The following is a 17,303-nucleotide window of genomic DNA, read 5'->3' as shown; positions in this document are numbered from 1 at the left end:
TCATGGGTCTAAAGTGTCAGTGGACTCCAGCTTTTCTCTTAAGCACTGAGAGGGCAGGAGAAGGAAGGAGAGGCAGCCCAGCTCCTCTCTGCACAACACAGAGACGGGGGAAGGAAGCCAAACAGAGGTCAGGCTTTGCAGTCTGTGTCAGTCTTCAAGGCTAGCTTTTCTCTGCACAACACAGAGATGGGGGAAGGAAGCCAAACAGAGCTCAAGCTTTGCAGCCTGTGTCAGTCTTCAAGGCTAGCTTTTCTCTGCACAACACAGAGATGGGGGAAGGAAGCCAAACGGAGCTCAGGCTTTGCAGCCTGTGTCAGTCTTCAAGGCTAGCTTTTCTCTGCACAACAGAGAGTTGGGGGAAGGAAGGAAGCAGAGCAGAGGTCATGCTTTGCTGGGGGCAGAGCTAGCTTTGACTTTTCTTGTGACCCGGTAGTGAGGCTTCCACGGCCCGGTACAGGGTCATGACCCTGCAAATGGGAAACACTGCCATAGAGTCCACCTTTCAAAGCAGCCATTTTCTCCATGGGAGATTGAACTCTGCCACCTGGAGATCAGTTGTAAAAACGGGAGATCTCCAGGCCCCCCTTGGAGGTTGGCAGCCCTAATTGTAACCCACTGAGGTCCCTTCCCCCTCCAAATCCTTCCCTCCCTAAGCTCCACTTTCAAATCTCCAGGAATTTCCTAACATGGAGTTGACATCCTTAGGTCAGCACGTCAAGTTAGGATTTGAGAGACCCAGGTTTCAATCTCCCTGCCAGGGAAGCTCTCTGGGGGTTGGTGAACATAAGGGCCTGTTGCTCTCTCTTAGTCCAGCCTACTTCACAGATATATTGAACTTTAGAGCAAATATATATGGCAAGCTGCTTTGGGTTCCCTGCTTGGGACAGGGTGGGGAAGGGACATGTATGTGCTAAGTGCTGTCAAGAGACTTTTGACTTATGGTGACCCTATGAATTGATGGCCCCCAAAGTGTCCTTTCATTAACAGTCATGTTCAGGTCTTGCAAGCTAAGGGACTATGGCTTCCTTTAAGTCAATCCACATCACCATGTAGGGTTGCCAGCCTCCAGGTGGGGCCTGGAGATCTCCCACTTTTACAACTGATCTCCAGCTGGCAGAGATCAGCTCCCCTGGAGAAAATGGCTGATTTGAAAGGTGGACTCTATGGCATTGTACCATGCTGAGGCCCCTCCCCTCTCCCAGATCCACCCCCCAAGTCTCTAGGTATTTTCCAGCACAGATCTGGCAACCCTACATATCAGGCCTTTCTCTTTCTGCAGCTTTCAATTTTTCCCAGCATGATTGTCTTTTGTCATTTTAGCTTCTAGGAAGAAACTGAGTTAAGGTTTGATTTGATCTAGAGAAAATTGGGATTAAAATATTGAACTTTAGAGCAAATGCTTTTAATGTGTGAGATCCCAAGACAGAACCTGGCATTTTCCCATTTAACTGGATCTTGGGGAACACAACTGGCAGAGGCCTTTCAGTACCTAAGAGCCTAGACCAGGGGTGTCAAACATGCAGCCCAGGAGCCGAATCAGGATGTTCCTGCAGTTCCCTCTCGCCTAAGAGCAGACTCAGTCAGGCTAAAGGCTCTACAAACCTTGGGCAGGGAGAAGCAAAGTGTCTGGTGAGTGCTTTCTGCCAACAGCTTTCAAACTGCAAAGAAAGAATGAGAAAGTATATGTAATAGTGTTGCCAACTGCAGATTGGGAAATTCCTGGAGATGGAAGGGGTGGAGCCTGGAGAGGATGGGGTTTGGGCCAGTCACCCACTCACAGCCTCACCTACCTCACAGGGTTGTTGTGATGATAAATTGGAGGAGAAGAGAATGATGTAATGCTTTGGGTCCCCATTAAGGAGAAAGGAAGAGTACAAATGAAGTAAACAAACAAATGGAACAACTATAGGAGCAATATGTTCAGGTGACCTAAACATGGTTTTCCTTCCCCTTTGTTTAAAATTATTTCCTTCTAGCCTGATGTTATCCGATATGGTATGCTGTCCTAAGTCCACCTATGACTGAGTCTCTTATAGATGTTGACACTGGGTCCTAGACGGGCAAAGATTATCAGCTGTAAAACAAGTTCCTGTTTTTTTCTAGTGGATAAACCTTCAGGTGGCCTATGAACTCTCTGTCCAAAAAAGCAGCCTGCGGCCATCAGGAGGAGTCGTTTTCTTTGAAAAATGTTTTAAAACACTGTTTTAAAGCAATTTTCAGATAAAATTGCTAGGGTTGCCAGCTCCAGACTGGGAAATACTTGGTGATTTTGGGAGTGGAGCCCGGGGAGGGGAGGGACTTCAACAGAGTATAATGCCATACAGCAGGGGTGGTCAGACTTGCTTAACATAGCTACATAGAATAAATGTCAGAGCTGCAAGACATGAACACTGGATGTTTGAGAGCCGCAAGATGGATGGGAGGGAGGAAGGAAAATAGATGGGGGAGGGTGGAAGAAGGGAGAGGTGGAAAGAAATCAACTTTAAATGCATTTTCCAAGCTGCCAGCTGGCTCAGCTTGGAGAAGTGTTTTAAAGAGAGAGATGCCTTCTCTATGCTGGCTGACAGGGTGGTGAGTGCTTCAAGAGCCACACAATATGAGTGAAAGAGCCACAGTTTGGCCACCCCTGCCTATCTTCCAAAGCCACCATTTTCTCCAGAGGAACTGATCCTGGTCACCTGGAGGTCAACTGTAATAGTAGGAGATCTCCAGGCACTACCTGGAGGTTGGCAGCCCTAAAACAGATGATGTCCACAGCTAGCCCATTGGTGCACCTAATGCACTTAAGTTGGATCAGAGTTAAACAGAACTGAAGAGCTTATCTATGTGGTAAGTACCAGGTGCTTAATGGGTTTGATACAGCCAGTTTTTGGGTTCAGCCCTACCTAATTCCCTTTTCCCTCCCCCACGCCTTTTTGTTACCTAATCTCTGCCCTGTGCTTGGAGAGCCTGGGGCCAGGACCGTGCCATGGTGGCATCATGGTACCACTGAGCCATAACTCCGCTTTGTGTCTATAAAAGTAGAATGAACAATTCAGGACTTTCACCATCAGTTTTGGAGCTCAGCTAATTATGTAACAGCCTGGCTGCCATCCTTGCCAGCTAGATCTTGGCAGTAAGAGAGGCAAAATTGTTTTATTTAATTGAGTCATGACCCTTCAAGCATCTCCAACTTGTTTTTCCAACTGAACACAGAATGCCGCCAGCTGCAAAAACCTGTTTGTAGCCCCAGCAAGGCAGCAAGATCCCTTTGTTTGTGCCCCAGAATGTGGCAGCTAAGTCTTCAGGAGCAATAAAATCCTTTTTATTTCTGCAATTGAGCTTGATTGAAGTGAGTCCCAGAGGCAATAACCAGGGAGATACACCTCCGGTTGTTCTGCAGACAGCTGTTTAGAAGCATGATAAACAAGCATGGGTCATTTAAGGTGTTTGCAGTTTTAAGCTGTTGGATCGCAAAGTGTAATTCTGTGGATACCGCGGACCATCAAAGCAACAAATAAGTGAGTTCTAGATTAAATCAAGCCTGAACTCTCCCTTAGAAGCTTAAATGACTGGGGCTATTGTACCTCAGTTGCATTATGAAAAGACAAGAGTCATTGGAAAAAATCAATGCTAGGTAAAGCTGAAGGCAGTAGGAAAAAGACCCAACATGAGATGGATGGACTCAATCCAGGCAGCCACGGCCCTCAGTTTGCAAGAACTGAGCAAAGCTGTTAAGGAGATCATTAGTTCAAAGGATCACCATCATTTGGAAGTGATTTGGTGGCACTTTACATATGCAGGGGTGGCCAACGGTAGCTCTCCAGATGTTTTTGCCTACAACTCCCATCAGCCCTAGCCATTGGCCATGCTGGCTGGGGCTGATGGGAGTTGTATGCAAAAAAACATCTGGAGAGCTACTGTTGGCCACCCCTGAGAGACAAACACAATTTCAAAGAGGCTATGCTTAACAGACACTGTAGTGTTTTAACAGGCAGGAGGCTTCCAGGAAAATCCACAGTTAAAGTATCCTAATGTTAGGCACATGTTGCTAGATATTCAAGGCGCAGATCATAGAGTGAGCTTGCTGGGTGATTTTGGGACAGTCTTTCTCTCTCTTACCTGCACAGGGTTGTTGTGGGGGTAAAATGGAGGACAGGAGAATGAAGTTTAACTTACTTATTGTGAAAGATCACAGGAGTGATGGATCCAGTAAAACCTCAAGGCTCTTAACTAAAGCAACAGGGGTCAGCTGAACCCCGCTGGAGTTGGGAAGCACAATGTCTTTCAAGATCTCTGCCTTCCTGACCAGCATTACTTCTGTCTTGTCTGGTTGTCATTTCAATTTGTTCACTTTTAGCCATTTAACCACAGCAGGCAGAAAGCAATTCAGATGCTCGATGGCAAGGGTGGCCAAACTGCTCTTTCACACATATTGTTTGGCTCTCAAAGCTCCCCACCCCCGTTGGCTGGCTTGGAGAAGACGTCTGTCTCTTTAAACCACTTCTCCAAGCCAAGCCAGCCAGCAGCTTGGAAAAGGCATTTAAAGTTGCTTTCTTTCCACCTCTCCCTCTTATTCCCCATCTTCCTTCCTTCCTTGCAGCTCTCAAACGTCTGACATTCATGTCTTGCAGCTCTCAAATATCTGACATTTATTCTATGTGGCTCTTATGTTAAGCTAGTTTGGCCCCCCCTGCTCTATGGCATCACCAGGAGATCTGGATAAAGCACATTGATGACACTCAGCTCCAGTACAATGAATGATTTGTTCTATGAGCTCTACATACAAGTTGAACATCATGAGGAATAATACTGTGTCCAGTGGAACCCCACAAGACAGGTCCCACACAGATGAAACCTAGTCTTCAGTGGCAACACTTGAATCTGGTTTGTGAGGAATGATACTTCCTTCTGCTTCCAAACACCACAACAAGGTGGCATGGTCCACAATATCTAAGGCTGTTTTTAAATCCAGTAGGAGCAACAAAGAGGTATGGCCATTGTCCATGTTCAGATGGAGATAATCCACTAAAGCCACCAGCACCATCTCTCTCCTATACCCTGGCCGGAAACCAGACTGAAAAGGCTCCAGAGCAGATGAGTTTAACTAAGAAAACCTGGAGTTAGTCTGCTCCTGCTCTCTCAGTCACTTTGTACAGAATGGATGGATTAGAGACTGTGCTGTAACTGGTCACATCGTTTTTCCATAGGGATTTTTTTTTTTAAGTAGAGGACAGAAAACTGCCTCTCTGAATGGCTGAGGGAAAGTGTTATTGACTGAGTTATGATGGACATGAAGGGGTTGTTGCTAGGGTTTCCAGGCTTGTGTTGGAAAATACCTGGAGACTTTAGGGGTGGATCTGGGACAGGGTGGGGTTTGTGGAGGGGAGGGGCCTCAGCATGGTACAATGCTATAGAGTCCACCCTTCAGAGCAGCCGTTTTCTCCAGGTGAGATGATCTCTGCCAGCTGGAGATCAGTTGTATAAGTGGAAGATCTCCAGGCCCCACCTGGAGATTGGTAACTCTTCTTGTTGATGTCAACGTTATATAATTTTAACAGCCGGCACGGGCAAGGATCCAGGGCTTAAGTGGTAGCCCTCGCAGATACCATGATCCTGTTAACATCCATTATGGTCAGAATTTTAAGATTTAAGGCAGTTTGCATTTCCCCTAGAGAGAAAAAGTGAGATGTAAATACGGTAAGGAATGTGATTCATTGAGACACTTTTGCACAGCCGATGTTAGAATGTTATCACAGTATCATAATTATGAAAATGTTGTTGTTGACTTCTTTGTATTTAATAGAGAAGGATTGTCTTCTGTGGGGACAGCCAAAACTACACAATGGGGCCATGCTACCCATGAATAGCATAGAAGAGTTTGCAAGTTCGCAGAAAAAAATCTTAATTAAAAAAAATAATTCAAAGAGGTTAAAAAAATCAAAAAGGGAATAGTGATGAAAATTTTCTTTTGATATTTTTTCTATGGCTGGCTAAAACTGGTGGGAGGATTGGGGCCAGGGATATGGGAGGCATAACATTGTCTATGCCACTGTATCATTTCAGAGGGTTTGCAAGAAGTGATATAGGGCAGCTCTAGGAAATCCAGGTGACATAGGGCAGTTCTAGGAATCACTGTGGAAACTCTATGGTAAAATCACTCAAAGTGGCAGTGGGCAGCTAGGGCAGCCAGCAGGAGCACGGTTGCCAACTCTGAATTGGGAAATACTGGGAGATTTTGAAGTGGAGCCTAGGGAGGGAGGGGTTGAGGAGGTAGGGAGAAGTAGAATGCCATAGACTCTGGAGTCTATAATGCCATACACATAGACCCTGCCTGCCAAAGAAGCCATTTTCTCCAGGGGGACTGATCTCTGTAACCTGGAGTTCATTTCTAATTCCAGAAGATCTCCAGATCCCACCTGGAGCTGGCAATCCTAAGTGGGGGTGCTATGGCAGGAGGCAGGGTTGCCAAGTCCAATTCAAGAAATATCTGGGGACTTTGGGGGTGGAGCCAGGAGACATTGGGGTGGACCCAGGAGCAAGGCTGTGACAAGCATAACTGAACTCCCAAGGGAGTTCTGGCCAGCACATTGAAAGGGTCCGCACACCTTTTCAATGCCTTCCTTCCATAGGAAATAATGGATAGGAGCACCTTCTTTGGGGGATCATAGAGTTGGACCCCCTGGTCCAATCCTTTTGAAACTTGGGGGGTATTTTGGGGAGAGGCACTAGATGCTATACTGAAAATTTGGTGCCTCTACTTCAAAAGACAGCCCCCCCCAAAGCCCCAGATACCTGCAGATCAATTCTCCATTATTTTCTATGGGAATAAATCTCCATAGGGAATAACAGAGTTCCCAGCAAACATTCCCCTCCCCTCCCCTTGCTTTCTGATGACCCTAAAGCAGGGGGAGGGCCTCCAAACTGAGAGATCCCCTGCCCCCACCTGGGGATTGGCAACCCTAGCAGGAGGTCTGGCAGTTCAAACCTAAAAGATGACCTTCTTTGCTATTACGTTAGTCAGGGCTAATATCAGAAGAAGCTTTTCTTTGTTTTGGCTGCTTTAATTTCCCCTGACTTGTAATTCTATGTTATTTGTGTTTGGTTAATAATCAACCTAACTGGTTGATTAAGTACTGCTGTTTGTTCTGATCTGTGGGGGAATTCTACCTAATCTTATCTCCCTCACACACACACACACACACACAACACACCAGTGCCTAATCCTTTTGGCCAGGTTACTTAGGAAGTGTATGCTAACCCTGTATTGGAATTAAGTGGTTAATGATTAGAGCGGTGGCTCTTAATCTTCTGTCTACAATCACCCAACAAGTTTACAATGTCATCATAGAATAACCAGCCCCTCCCCTCCCTCAAAAGTCAAAATTTAGGACACCAAAACAGCTCTCTAGACAAGCCAACTTTATTAGACTTGCCAACCTCCAAGTCAGGCCTGGAGATCTCCCGCTTTTACAATTGATGTCCAGGTGACAGTTTTCCTGGAGAAAATGCCTGCTTTGGAGGGTAAACTCTATGGCACTGTATCCTGCGGAGGTCCTTCCCCTCCCCAAACCTCGCTCTTCCCTGGCTTCACCACCAAAATCTCCAGGTATTTTTCACCCAGAGCTGGCAACTCTACAACTTTATTTGCATAAATATATTTATAATACATGTGTACAATATACAGATCTCAGGGATACATTCAAGAGATCCTAATGCCCAATGTCCATCATCCAACTCTTAATGACATGATAGAGGTTTACATGATAGAGGTTTACAAGATAATGCATGGGATGGAGAAAGTAGAGAAAGAGGTACTTTTCTCCCTTTCTCACAATACAAGAACTCATGGGCATTCGATGAAATTGCTGAGCAGACAGGTTAAAACGGATAAAAGGAAGTACTTCTTCACCCAAAGGGTGATTAACATGTGGAATTCACTGCCACAGGAGGTGGTGGCGGCCACAAGTATAGCCACCTTCAAGAGGGATTTAGATAAAAATATGGAGCACAGGTCCATCAGTGGCTATTAGCCACAGTGTGTGTGTATATATAAAAAATTTTTGCCACTGTGTGACACAGAGTGTTGGACTGGATGGGCCGTTGGCCTGATCCAACATGGCTTCTCTTATGTTCTTAATGTTACCTTTGATTCCTGTTTGTGGAGTGCCACTTTTGTAAAGCACCTGAGTAGAGAAACTGAGGATGTGGGATTTTAACTTCACTGTGGTGTGAATAGTATAAAACAAATCGCCTCTGTGGGCTCTTCAAAGGATACTGACTCAGAGAGATTTTCTTTTATTTAATTTGTACCACCACGTTTCTCCTGAATGGGTACCCAAAGCAGCTTAAGTCATTTTTCTCTCCTCCATTTTATCTTTACAACAAAACCCTGTGAGGTAGGCTAGGTTGAAAGTGATCATCCCTAGGTCATCTGATAAGCTTCCATGGCAAAGGGAGGATTTGAACTTGGGTTTCTCAGATCCTAATTTGACACTCTAATAACCACTACACCAAGGTGGCTTTCAGAAGGAAAAAAAAAGTGGCACTCACACAAGAAGATCTTCCATCCTAGTTTGATACTCTAATCCGAGTATCCCCAACCTTTTTGAGCCTGTGGGCACTTCTGGAATTCTCGCACAGGCCGGTGAGTGCAGCCACAAGTTGTCTACCACAGAAGGTGGAGCCAGCCACAAAATTGCTGTCACAGCTCACTTTCAGTTGCAGAGTGAAGGCAACTGTTCTCAAAGCCACATATTTTTTAAAACCTGCGTAGCTAATAAAATCTTCAGTGGCCAATCAGAACTAGGGTCACCAGCTCTGGACTGGAAATTATGTGGGAATTTTGAGGGTGGAGCCTGAGGAGGGTGGGATTTGGGGAGGGAAAGGACTTCAGTGTAGTCTAATGCCATAGAGTCCACCTTTCAAAGCAGCCATCTTCTCCAGATGAATTGATCTCTGTCACTTGGAAGTCAGTTATAACCCCAGTCACTACTTGGAGGTTGGCAACCCTAAAACCCTTTCTGGACAAAAGTCCCAGCTGGCCTCACCCACCTTCTAAAAACACTTGTCAGGCACCTGAAAAGGTACTGGCTGGCACCACATTGGGGAACCCTGCTTTAACTACTACACTAAGCTGGCTGATAGATTCAGGTGAGTAGCTATGTTGGTCTGGAGCAATAGAACAACGTTTGAATCCAGTGGCAACTTTAAGACCAACAAAGTTAATTGGTATAAACTTGTGTGTGCATGCGCGCTTCATCAGATGCACATGAAAGCTTATACCCAGAGTTCAGCTTCAGTGGTTGTAAAGATACCACTGGACTCAAACTTTGTACTAAACTGGCTATTAGCAATGGGGATTTGCCTCAACTCCCAAATGCCCTCAAACACCCCACTTTTTAATCCAAAGGAAAATGAAGAGTCTAGCCTTCAAAGTTGTAATGCAGAAAAAGTTTAGAAAATTATGACCAAACAAACAAACTCAGACACCTGAAATAAACTTGCTGCATGAACAAGCCTCCATCGATTCAGTAAAGTCTTAACATCCAGGTGGTGGTGGGTGGGGTGGGGTGAGATGGGAGAAGAGGAGTCAAACTTGGCGTGCTTTCAAAACGTGTCATGTTTGCACTGATATGAATCACAGAAACAATCTGTGCAAAAAGGCCTCTATTTTTAGTCTTGCTAGGAAAGCACAATAGCCGCTAAAGAATGGGAGAAGTTGCCACCCTGTGGATTATGAAAGCAGACCCTGAAGTATAGGTATGCAGTAAGAAAGCCAAGAATACAAGGTCGGAACATGCATTGTTACATCAGCAACATGCAAAAATTCATTATTTTGCCAGTTGCTTTGAGGGATTAAGTTCACAAGTAAAGATTACCCAAATGGAGCTTAAAAACAACTGGAAGATGAACAGCAACAAAAACATCTTTTACTGCCCCTCTGATCTAGACCCTAAAGTCATGTAATTTTAGGGCATAAATGACTGTTTCTCTAACATTGCTAAATATCAGGGATTGCCTCAATTATACATTCTGTCACTATAAAAACCATGCCCAGACACCATTTTGATGGGACTTGATGCTGTTGTGTTCCTGAAGATGGACTTAGGTTGCCAACCTCAAGGCAGGGCTTGGCGTCCTCCCACAATTAAAACTGATCCCCAGATTACAGAGATGAGTTCCCCTGGAGGAAATAGCAAATTCCTTCTTCCCATAATGCTTAATTAGTGTGTGGAACACATTGCTACAGATGGTGTGATGGCAACTACCCTATCTGGTTTGAAAATTTGATTAGATCAGGGGTGGCCAAACTGTGGTTCTGTCACACATATTGTGTGACTCTCAAAGCCCCCACTGCTTCATCAGCCAGTGGGAGAAGGTATTTGTCTCTTGAAATCATATTTCCAAGCCAAGCCAGCCAGCAGCTTGGAGAATACATTTAAAGTTGCTTTTTTTCCACCTCTCTCTCTCTCCCCATCTTCCTTCTTTCCTTTTATTCTATGTGGCTCTTGCATTAAGCAAATTTGGCCACCCCTGGATTAGACAGATGCATGGAGGGTAGGTCCATCAATACTTACTATTTAGAGAAAATATGCTTCTAAATACCAGCTGCAGTGTGTGTATGTGTGGGGGGAATGATACCAAAGGATGGCTTCAGCCCCTACTTAGAGGTCTTCTTGGATGTCTGGTAGGCCACTGTTGGAATAGTTGCCAACTCCAGGTTGGGAAATTCCTGAACTTTTTGAGGTAGATCCCATGGACCAAGTGTTTAGAAAGAGAAGGATCATCCCCCAAAGCAGCCATTGGGTCCTGGAAAACTCATCTTTCTAGCCTAGAGATCAGCTGTAATGCTGGGAGGTCACCAAGTTCCATTTGGAGGCTGGTAACCCTAAATGTTGAAAACAGACTGAACTCAGTGGACCTTGGGTCTGATCCAGCAGGGCTGTTCTTACCTTCTTAAGCCACTGTGGAAAAACAAGGTGAAAAATGTCGTAAGTAAATAAATACATTCTCTGAGTCAGATGTGTTCTTTCTCAACTGCTCTGCAGCCTTTTGGTAATCTGATGATTCAGAAAGCCAGTGCATAATAATCTCCTTCAGTCAGTGCAGAAACTAGGAAGTAGGTGTGGGGGGGGAACACAGACCCACCATGACAGGATGTCTTGAAGCAACCAGGATGAACACTTCTTGCAATTCTAAGCCAACAAAATACTCACCTTTCTCCTACTGTACTTCATGAGTCCTCCCCTCTGGACTGAAGATCCAGCTGCTTATATACATATTATCATATAAAACAGTGATTCTTGACCTTTAATCCACTCCCTATCCAGGTTAGCAACACCATCATCAAATTCCCCCACCCCCAAGAAAAAAAGCAGGACATCACTCCAGTTGAGGCAGCTACATTTACCTAGATAGCTCAGATGGCTAGCAATCGCACCAGATCTTGGGAGCTAAGCAGGTTAGCTTTGGTCAGCATTTGGATGGGAGACCTCGAAGGAATACCAAGGCTATTATGTGACGGCAGGCAATGGCAAACCACCTCTGAACATTGTTAAACCCTATGGGGTCACCATAAGACAGCTGTGACTTGACAGTACTTTCCAGCACAGTTGTGTTGATCTGCAGTGGAAGAGCTAGATCTGAGTCCAGTAGCACCCAGAAGATCAACAAGATATCCAGGGTGTCACACAGCATTTTGTAAACTGCTATCTGCCCCCTTTCACAGCTTCCAGGTTCCTCTGTAAGGGTATATTCCATCCAAAGTGTTATAACCTCATTTGTTTGTTAGGATGCAGGTTACTCAGTCTCACCCACTCCATAGGCTGTGGTCCAGGGAACTGCAAGTTCAGCTGGTTCTTATTGTTGACCTGAGAAAGCAAAAAATGGCAATTGCGAGCTGCCAGTTCACTGCCAACAGGACAGCATAAACAACACTTGGCTTTTAGTTATTGTTTTTCACTGAAAAAGCAGGGTCTTTCTTCCAACTTCTAAATTGGAAGTTTAGGATGGCAAGGAAGCATGAAGCGTCCATCTGCCAAATCAGACATTAGTGCTGACCCTGATAGATCATCTGCTTTGATCTGCAGTGGGCACCTTTCAAATTATCTACTCTCTGAGCCTTTTAACTGCAGACACTAGGAATTGTCCCTAGGACTTTTTGCATATGAAGAAGCAGATGCTCCAGTACTGAGTCGCAGCCCATCCCCATCAAAACATGTCAAATATTGGACACACAAAGCTGTCTTATACTGAGTCAGATAATTGGTCTATGAAGGTAAAATAGAGAACAGGAGAATGTTGTAAGCCACATTGGGAAGTATACGTGGGCTATAAAGTGTAAGTCCGCAAATAATAAAGTCCACAAATAATAAAGTCCACAAATCAGTATTGTCTCTACTCCACCCAGCAAAGGCTCTTCAAGGTCTCAGCCTGAGGTCTTTCACATGCCACCTACCTTATCCTTTTAACCAGAGATGACAGGGACAGAATCTGGGAACTTCTGCCACTGTGTCACAGTCCCTTCCCTGGGCATAATAGGACACTATGCCCGTCCCATACTGGTTACATTACATTGCATCTCAACACCCACAGCAAGCTCCATGGAGGGTCAGGCTAGGAGTACAGAGATCTGGATTTGATTTCCCACTTTGCCATGATGAAGTTCACTGTCAGAGATTTTCTTTCAGCCTTGCAGGACTGTCACGAGGATCAGAGAAAAGGAGCATGTTTTGCTGCCTGGAGCTCCCTGGAGAAGGATTGGGATTTTTATTTTAAAAAAGGGAATGCCAAATACTTAGGCGGGCAGGAATCAAATCATACAATGATACAATAAAGCAAACAGTTAAAGCTACACTATAATTAACTAATTCCTTCTTTCTTTTCTTTTACAAGAGCCCCGTGGTGCAGTGTTAAAGCTGCAGTACTGCAGCCCTAAGTTCTGCTCACGACCAGAGTTCGTTCCCCGGTGGAAGCTGGGTTTTCAGGTAGCCGGCTCGAGGTTGACTCAGCCTTCCATCCTTCCGAGGTCGGTAAAATGAGTACCCAGCTTGCTGGGGGGAAAGCGTAGATGATTGGGGAAAGCAATGGCAAGGCAAGGAAAGATCCCCTGTGCAAGCACCAGTCGTTTCGTTGCTTTCACAAGCGTAGAAGATTGGGGAAAGCAATGGCAAACCACCCCGTAAAAAGTCTGCCGTGAAAACGTTGTGAAAGCAACGTCACCCCAGAGTCGGGAACGACTGGTGCTTGCACAGGGGACCTTTCCTTTTTTCCTTTCTTTTCTACATACTTGAACATTTGTACTACTACCTCTCCCGCAACAAGTTTTGAACGCGCAAAACGATTTAAAAGCCAATTTCTTTTTGCCGGCACATAGATTGAACGTCACGGGGTAACATGGCTCCCCACATAGAGAAGCGACTTTCCTGCAAAGCGCCATGTCCTCCTAGTTTGGCGAAAGCGTGGAAACGTTGCTTTGACACTTTCCGTACACTGACGTCAGAGGTTAAAAAAAGATGGCAGCGCCGTAAGGAGAAAACGCATGCGCATTTTGTTCGGGAAGCAGTAGGTGGGAAGTGCGCCGGAGGCTGTGTAACCGAGGGTGCTTTGTGGGGATATTGCCGGTAAACGGATAACGTGAGTTTAGTTTCGCAGAAATTGCTTCTCTGTTTCGGTAGACACATCCGCAGGCTTTAGTGCCTCTTGCAGCCGACTCAAAAGTCAAATTGGGCTTCTTATTGTAATCGAGCCCAGCGTTTAAGGTCTACGCTGATGGTCAATTCCAGACTCAAAAAGGCGCCTACAATTTTGTTTGTTTTTTTAGACCGCAACCCTTGTTGAGGCAGGCAGGGCTTCTCCCCAAGCTCGTCTCATCTAAACGTTAATGTTATTAAAACCAGGGTTGGCCAAACTTACTGAATGTAAGAGTCACATAGAATAAGCATCAGATCTTTGAGAGCCGAAAGACATGAAGTTCAGATGTTTGAAAGTCGGAAGGTAGGAAAATAGATGGAGGAGGGAGGGAGAGGTAGAAAGAAAGCAACTTTAACTTTAAACGCATTCTCCACGCTAGCAGCTGGCTTGGCTTAGAGAAGTATAGAGACAAATGCCTTATCTGAGCCGGCTGATGAGGCGGTGGAGCTTTGAGAGCCACACAATATGTGTGAAAGAGCCACATGCAGCTCCTGAGCTGCAGTTTGGCCAGCCCTGATTAAAACTCGTTATGGGATGCAATTCAAGGCACATAGTGACTCTGGCACACAAGAGTCCATCCCACTTGCAGTAAGGGTTGCTTTGAGGGCTCATCTCAGAAATCCATCTATAATTTGTTATTCTTTTTCCCGTTAGGTATCCCAGGGTACTGTCCTTGGTTCTGCTCTCCTTTGTCTTCTGATCTATCCAACAACCTTGTGAGGTAGAGTAGGCGCTGAAAGATTTACTTTGGCTGTGGAAGCCATTTCAAAAATTTAGGAGACAGACTCATATGTCAGCCTTCAGTATGACTGTGTTTTCTAAATGTTACTACCACAAAAAATATTAGGTGCCATAATGAAATTTCTAGGCACTCTGGCAACCTGGCGCCAGGGTTTGTCAAACTGGGAAGTAGATTAGGCTGAGATAGTGATTGGCCCAGGATAAATGTAACAGCTGACTGGGGATTTGAAACTGGTCTCAGTTCAACTCTCTCTCTAACCACTATGCAACACTTTAAAAAACTGAATCTCATTTTCTTGCCAGAACTGCAGTATTTCTGTTTCTAACAGCTGTGAAGGAGCAGCAGATGAACCTAGTATTTGATTATTTTCCTGTTTCTTCAAGAACAGGTGATACCATGGAGGCCCCTCCTGTCACTATGATGCCAGTCACTGGTGGTACCATTAACATGATGGAATATTTACTCCAAGGTAAAATTGAAGAAAAAAATTCAGTTTTTTTTTTCTATTTGATATTCTGGGGGTTTGTAAGAATCATGGTGAAGGGAAGGAGTTTGGGTGCCTCAGTTTTTCCTTCCAGGATTCTCTAAGCTCTCAGATGCTTTTGATTTCTCCTGCATATGTCCCGCCACCCCTCTATTACTAACAGCTAGCCCCATGGGGCAGAGTGGTAAAGCTGCAGTCCTGCAGTCCTAAGCTCTGCTCACGACCTGAGTTCAATCCCAGCGGAAGCTGGGTTCAGGTAGCCGGCTCCAGGTTGACTCAGCCTTCCATCCTTCCGAGGTCGGTAAAATGAGTACTCAGCTTGCTGGGGGGGAGAGTGTAGAAGACTGGGGAAGGCAATGGCAAACCACCCCGTAAAAAGTCTGCCATGAAAATGTCGTGATGCAACGTCACCCCAGAGTCGAAAATGACTGGTGCTTGCACAGGGGACTACCTTTACCTTTACTTTTAGCTGTTCTCAGCATTCAGCCCCTGCCAGCAGATGTTTTGTCTTCATTGGGATTTTTTTTTTAAATTGCATTCTTTGGTTAATTTACAAAGCTGTACTTTTCTGTATAACTGAAGAATTCTTTTAAGTATGTAGAGGCCCAGGCTTTGCATATAAGTGACTTGGTCACTCATATAAGGACCAACCATTTTACTATTAAATAATAGTAAAACAGAAGTCACATGTAAAGATGTACAAAATTTATTCCACTATAGATTTCCATGAGTCAGAGCTTAGTTCACAAGAATAAATAGTAGTCTTTAAGGCTGCACTTTAAGGTTGGATTTCTGTTTTACTTTATAGCAACAGATTAATGTGTTCAAGAGGGGATTCCAGCTTCAAGAGAGGATCGGATAAACATATGGAGCAGAAGTCCATCAGTGGCTATTAGCCACAGTGTATTGTTGGAACTCTCTGTCTGGGGCAAGTGATGCTCTGTATTCTTGGTGCTTGAGAGGGGCAGCTGTGTGAGGGATTCTAGTGTCCTGGTCCCACTGATGGACCTCCTGATGGCACCTGGGTTTTTTTGGCCACCATGTGACACAGAGTGTTGGACTGGATGGGCCATTGGCCTGATCCAACATGACTTCTCTTATGTTCTTATCTATAGGATTATTAAACATAGCAAGTGGTTCATTTCATGTGGTTCTACTTGGAATGCTTCATAGACAGTTAGCAGTGAAACAAGTCTGACTTGTCAGCAGTATTGAAAACATTTATATCCCGCTTTTCCACTCAAGTAGACTCCTTACAGCAGCAAGCAATAGTTAAAAAGACATGAAATCAACTTTAAACCAGTGTATGTGAAGCGCCATCAGGTCTCTGCTGATTTATGACGACCCCTTTGAGTTTTCAAAGGAAGAGACAAACAGGTCTATTTGTCTGCCTCTTCTGTAGTAGCAGGATGATGCAGAGGGATGTTTTGCTTTTGTTATTGTGCATGTACACCTAGCAGTGCCTTCCCTTTCTTTGTAGGGAGTGTTCTGGACCAGAGTCTGGAGAGCCTGCTTCATCGACTCCGTGGCTTGTGTGACAACATGGAACCAGAGACCTTTCTGGATCACGAGATGGTGTTCCTCCTGAAGGGGCAGCAAGCCAGTCCCTTTGTCCTGCGTACCCGCCGCTCCATGGACAAACCCGGCACCCCTTGGCATTTGCGGTATCTCGGGCAGCCAGAAATGGGAGACAAAAACCGCCATGCTTTGGTGCGCAACTGTGTGGACATCGCCACTTCTGAAAACCTGACAGATTTCCTGGTGGAGATGGGATTCCGCATGGACCACGAATTTGTGGCCAAGGGCCACGTGTTTCGTAAGGGCATTATGAAAATTGTGGTGTACAAGATATTCCGCATCCTGATTCCAGGAAACACCGATAACATCGAGCCCTTGTCTCTCTCCTACCTTGTGGAGCTCAGTGTTGTAGCACCAGCAGGACAGGACATGGTTTCGGATGACATGCGGAGTTTTGCTGAGCAGCTGAAGCCTTTAGTCCACTTAGAGAAAATTGATCCTAAAAGGCTGATGTGAACACACTGGCTTCACTGACTGAGGAGCTTCAGAAAGCTTTGACCAGCAGAAAGTTATCTTGAATTAGAAAAATCTGGATGATCTGGTTGACTTGTCATCGGTGGCTTGTTTTCTGGTGGTTCCAAATAAAAAAGAGGGGAAGTTATTCGTATTGTTTTTGAGTGGCTCTTTCCAGAGTCTGATGTTAGAGCATCCAGCTGTTGAGAGCTGTAGGCAAATCTTTCTCAGGTGAGATTTAATCGGGAACTATCTGGATCCTTGGGATCAGCGTGGCAACAACTCGTGTAACTTTCACATTCAGTAATTTCTTAACATTCTTGTTTGATACACCAAAGAGTAATCTGATCCCATTTACTAGAACTTCCGTTG

General features: G+C 45.1%; 1 protein-coding gene across 3 annotated transcripts; it reads left to right on the top strand.

The window, feature by feature from the left end:
• Positions 1 to 13,439: 13,439 nt before the first annotated feature.
• Positions 13,440 to 17,079, top strand: MED18 (mediator complex subunit 18). 3 transcript variants are annotated; one of them, XM_060257877.1, is made up of 3 exons: positions 13,440 to 13,617; positions 14,805 to 14,885; positions 16,381 to 17,079. In XM_060257877.1, exons 2-3 carry the CDS (start codon positions 14,813 to 14,815, stop codon positions 16,932 to 16,934), a joined length of 627 nt encoding a protein of 208 aa, XP_060113860.1. In that variant the 5' UTR covers positions 13,440 to 13,617; positions 14,805 to 14,812; the 3' UTR covers positions 16,935 to 17,079. The 3 variants fall into 3 exon arrangements, with proteins under 3 accessions (XP_060113860.1, XP_060113861.1, XP_060113862.1); XM_060257878.1 differs by having other exon boundaries at positions 13,467 to 13,485; XM_060257879.1 differs by having other exon boundaries at positions 13,527 to 13,545.
• The last annotated feature ends 224 nt before the right edge of the window (positions 17,080 to 17,303 follow it).

Source organism: Heteronotia binoei, chromosome 17 (genome assembly GCF_032191835.1).
Source record: "Heteronotia binoei isolate CCM8104 ecotype False Entrance Well chromosome 17, APGP_CSIRO_Hbin_v1, whole genome shotgun sequence".
Taxonomy (NCBI): Eukaryota; Metazoa; Chordata; class Lepidosauria; order Squamata; family Gekkonidae; genus Heteronotia; species Heteronotia binoei.
This window is presented reverse-complemented; position numbering and strand designations above follow the sequence as displayed.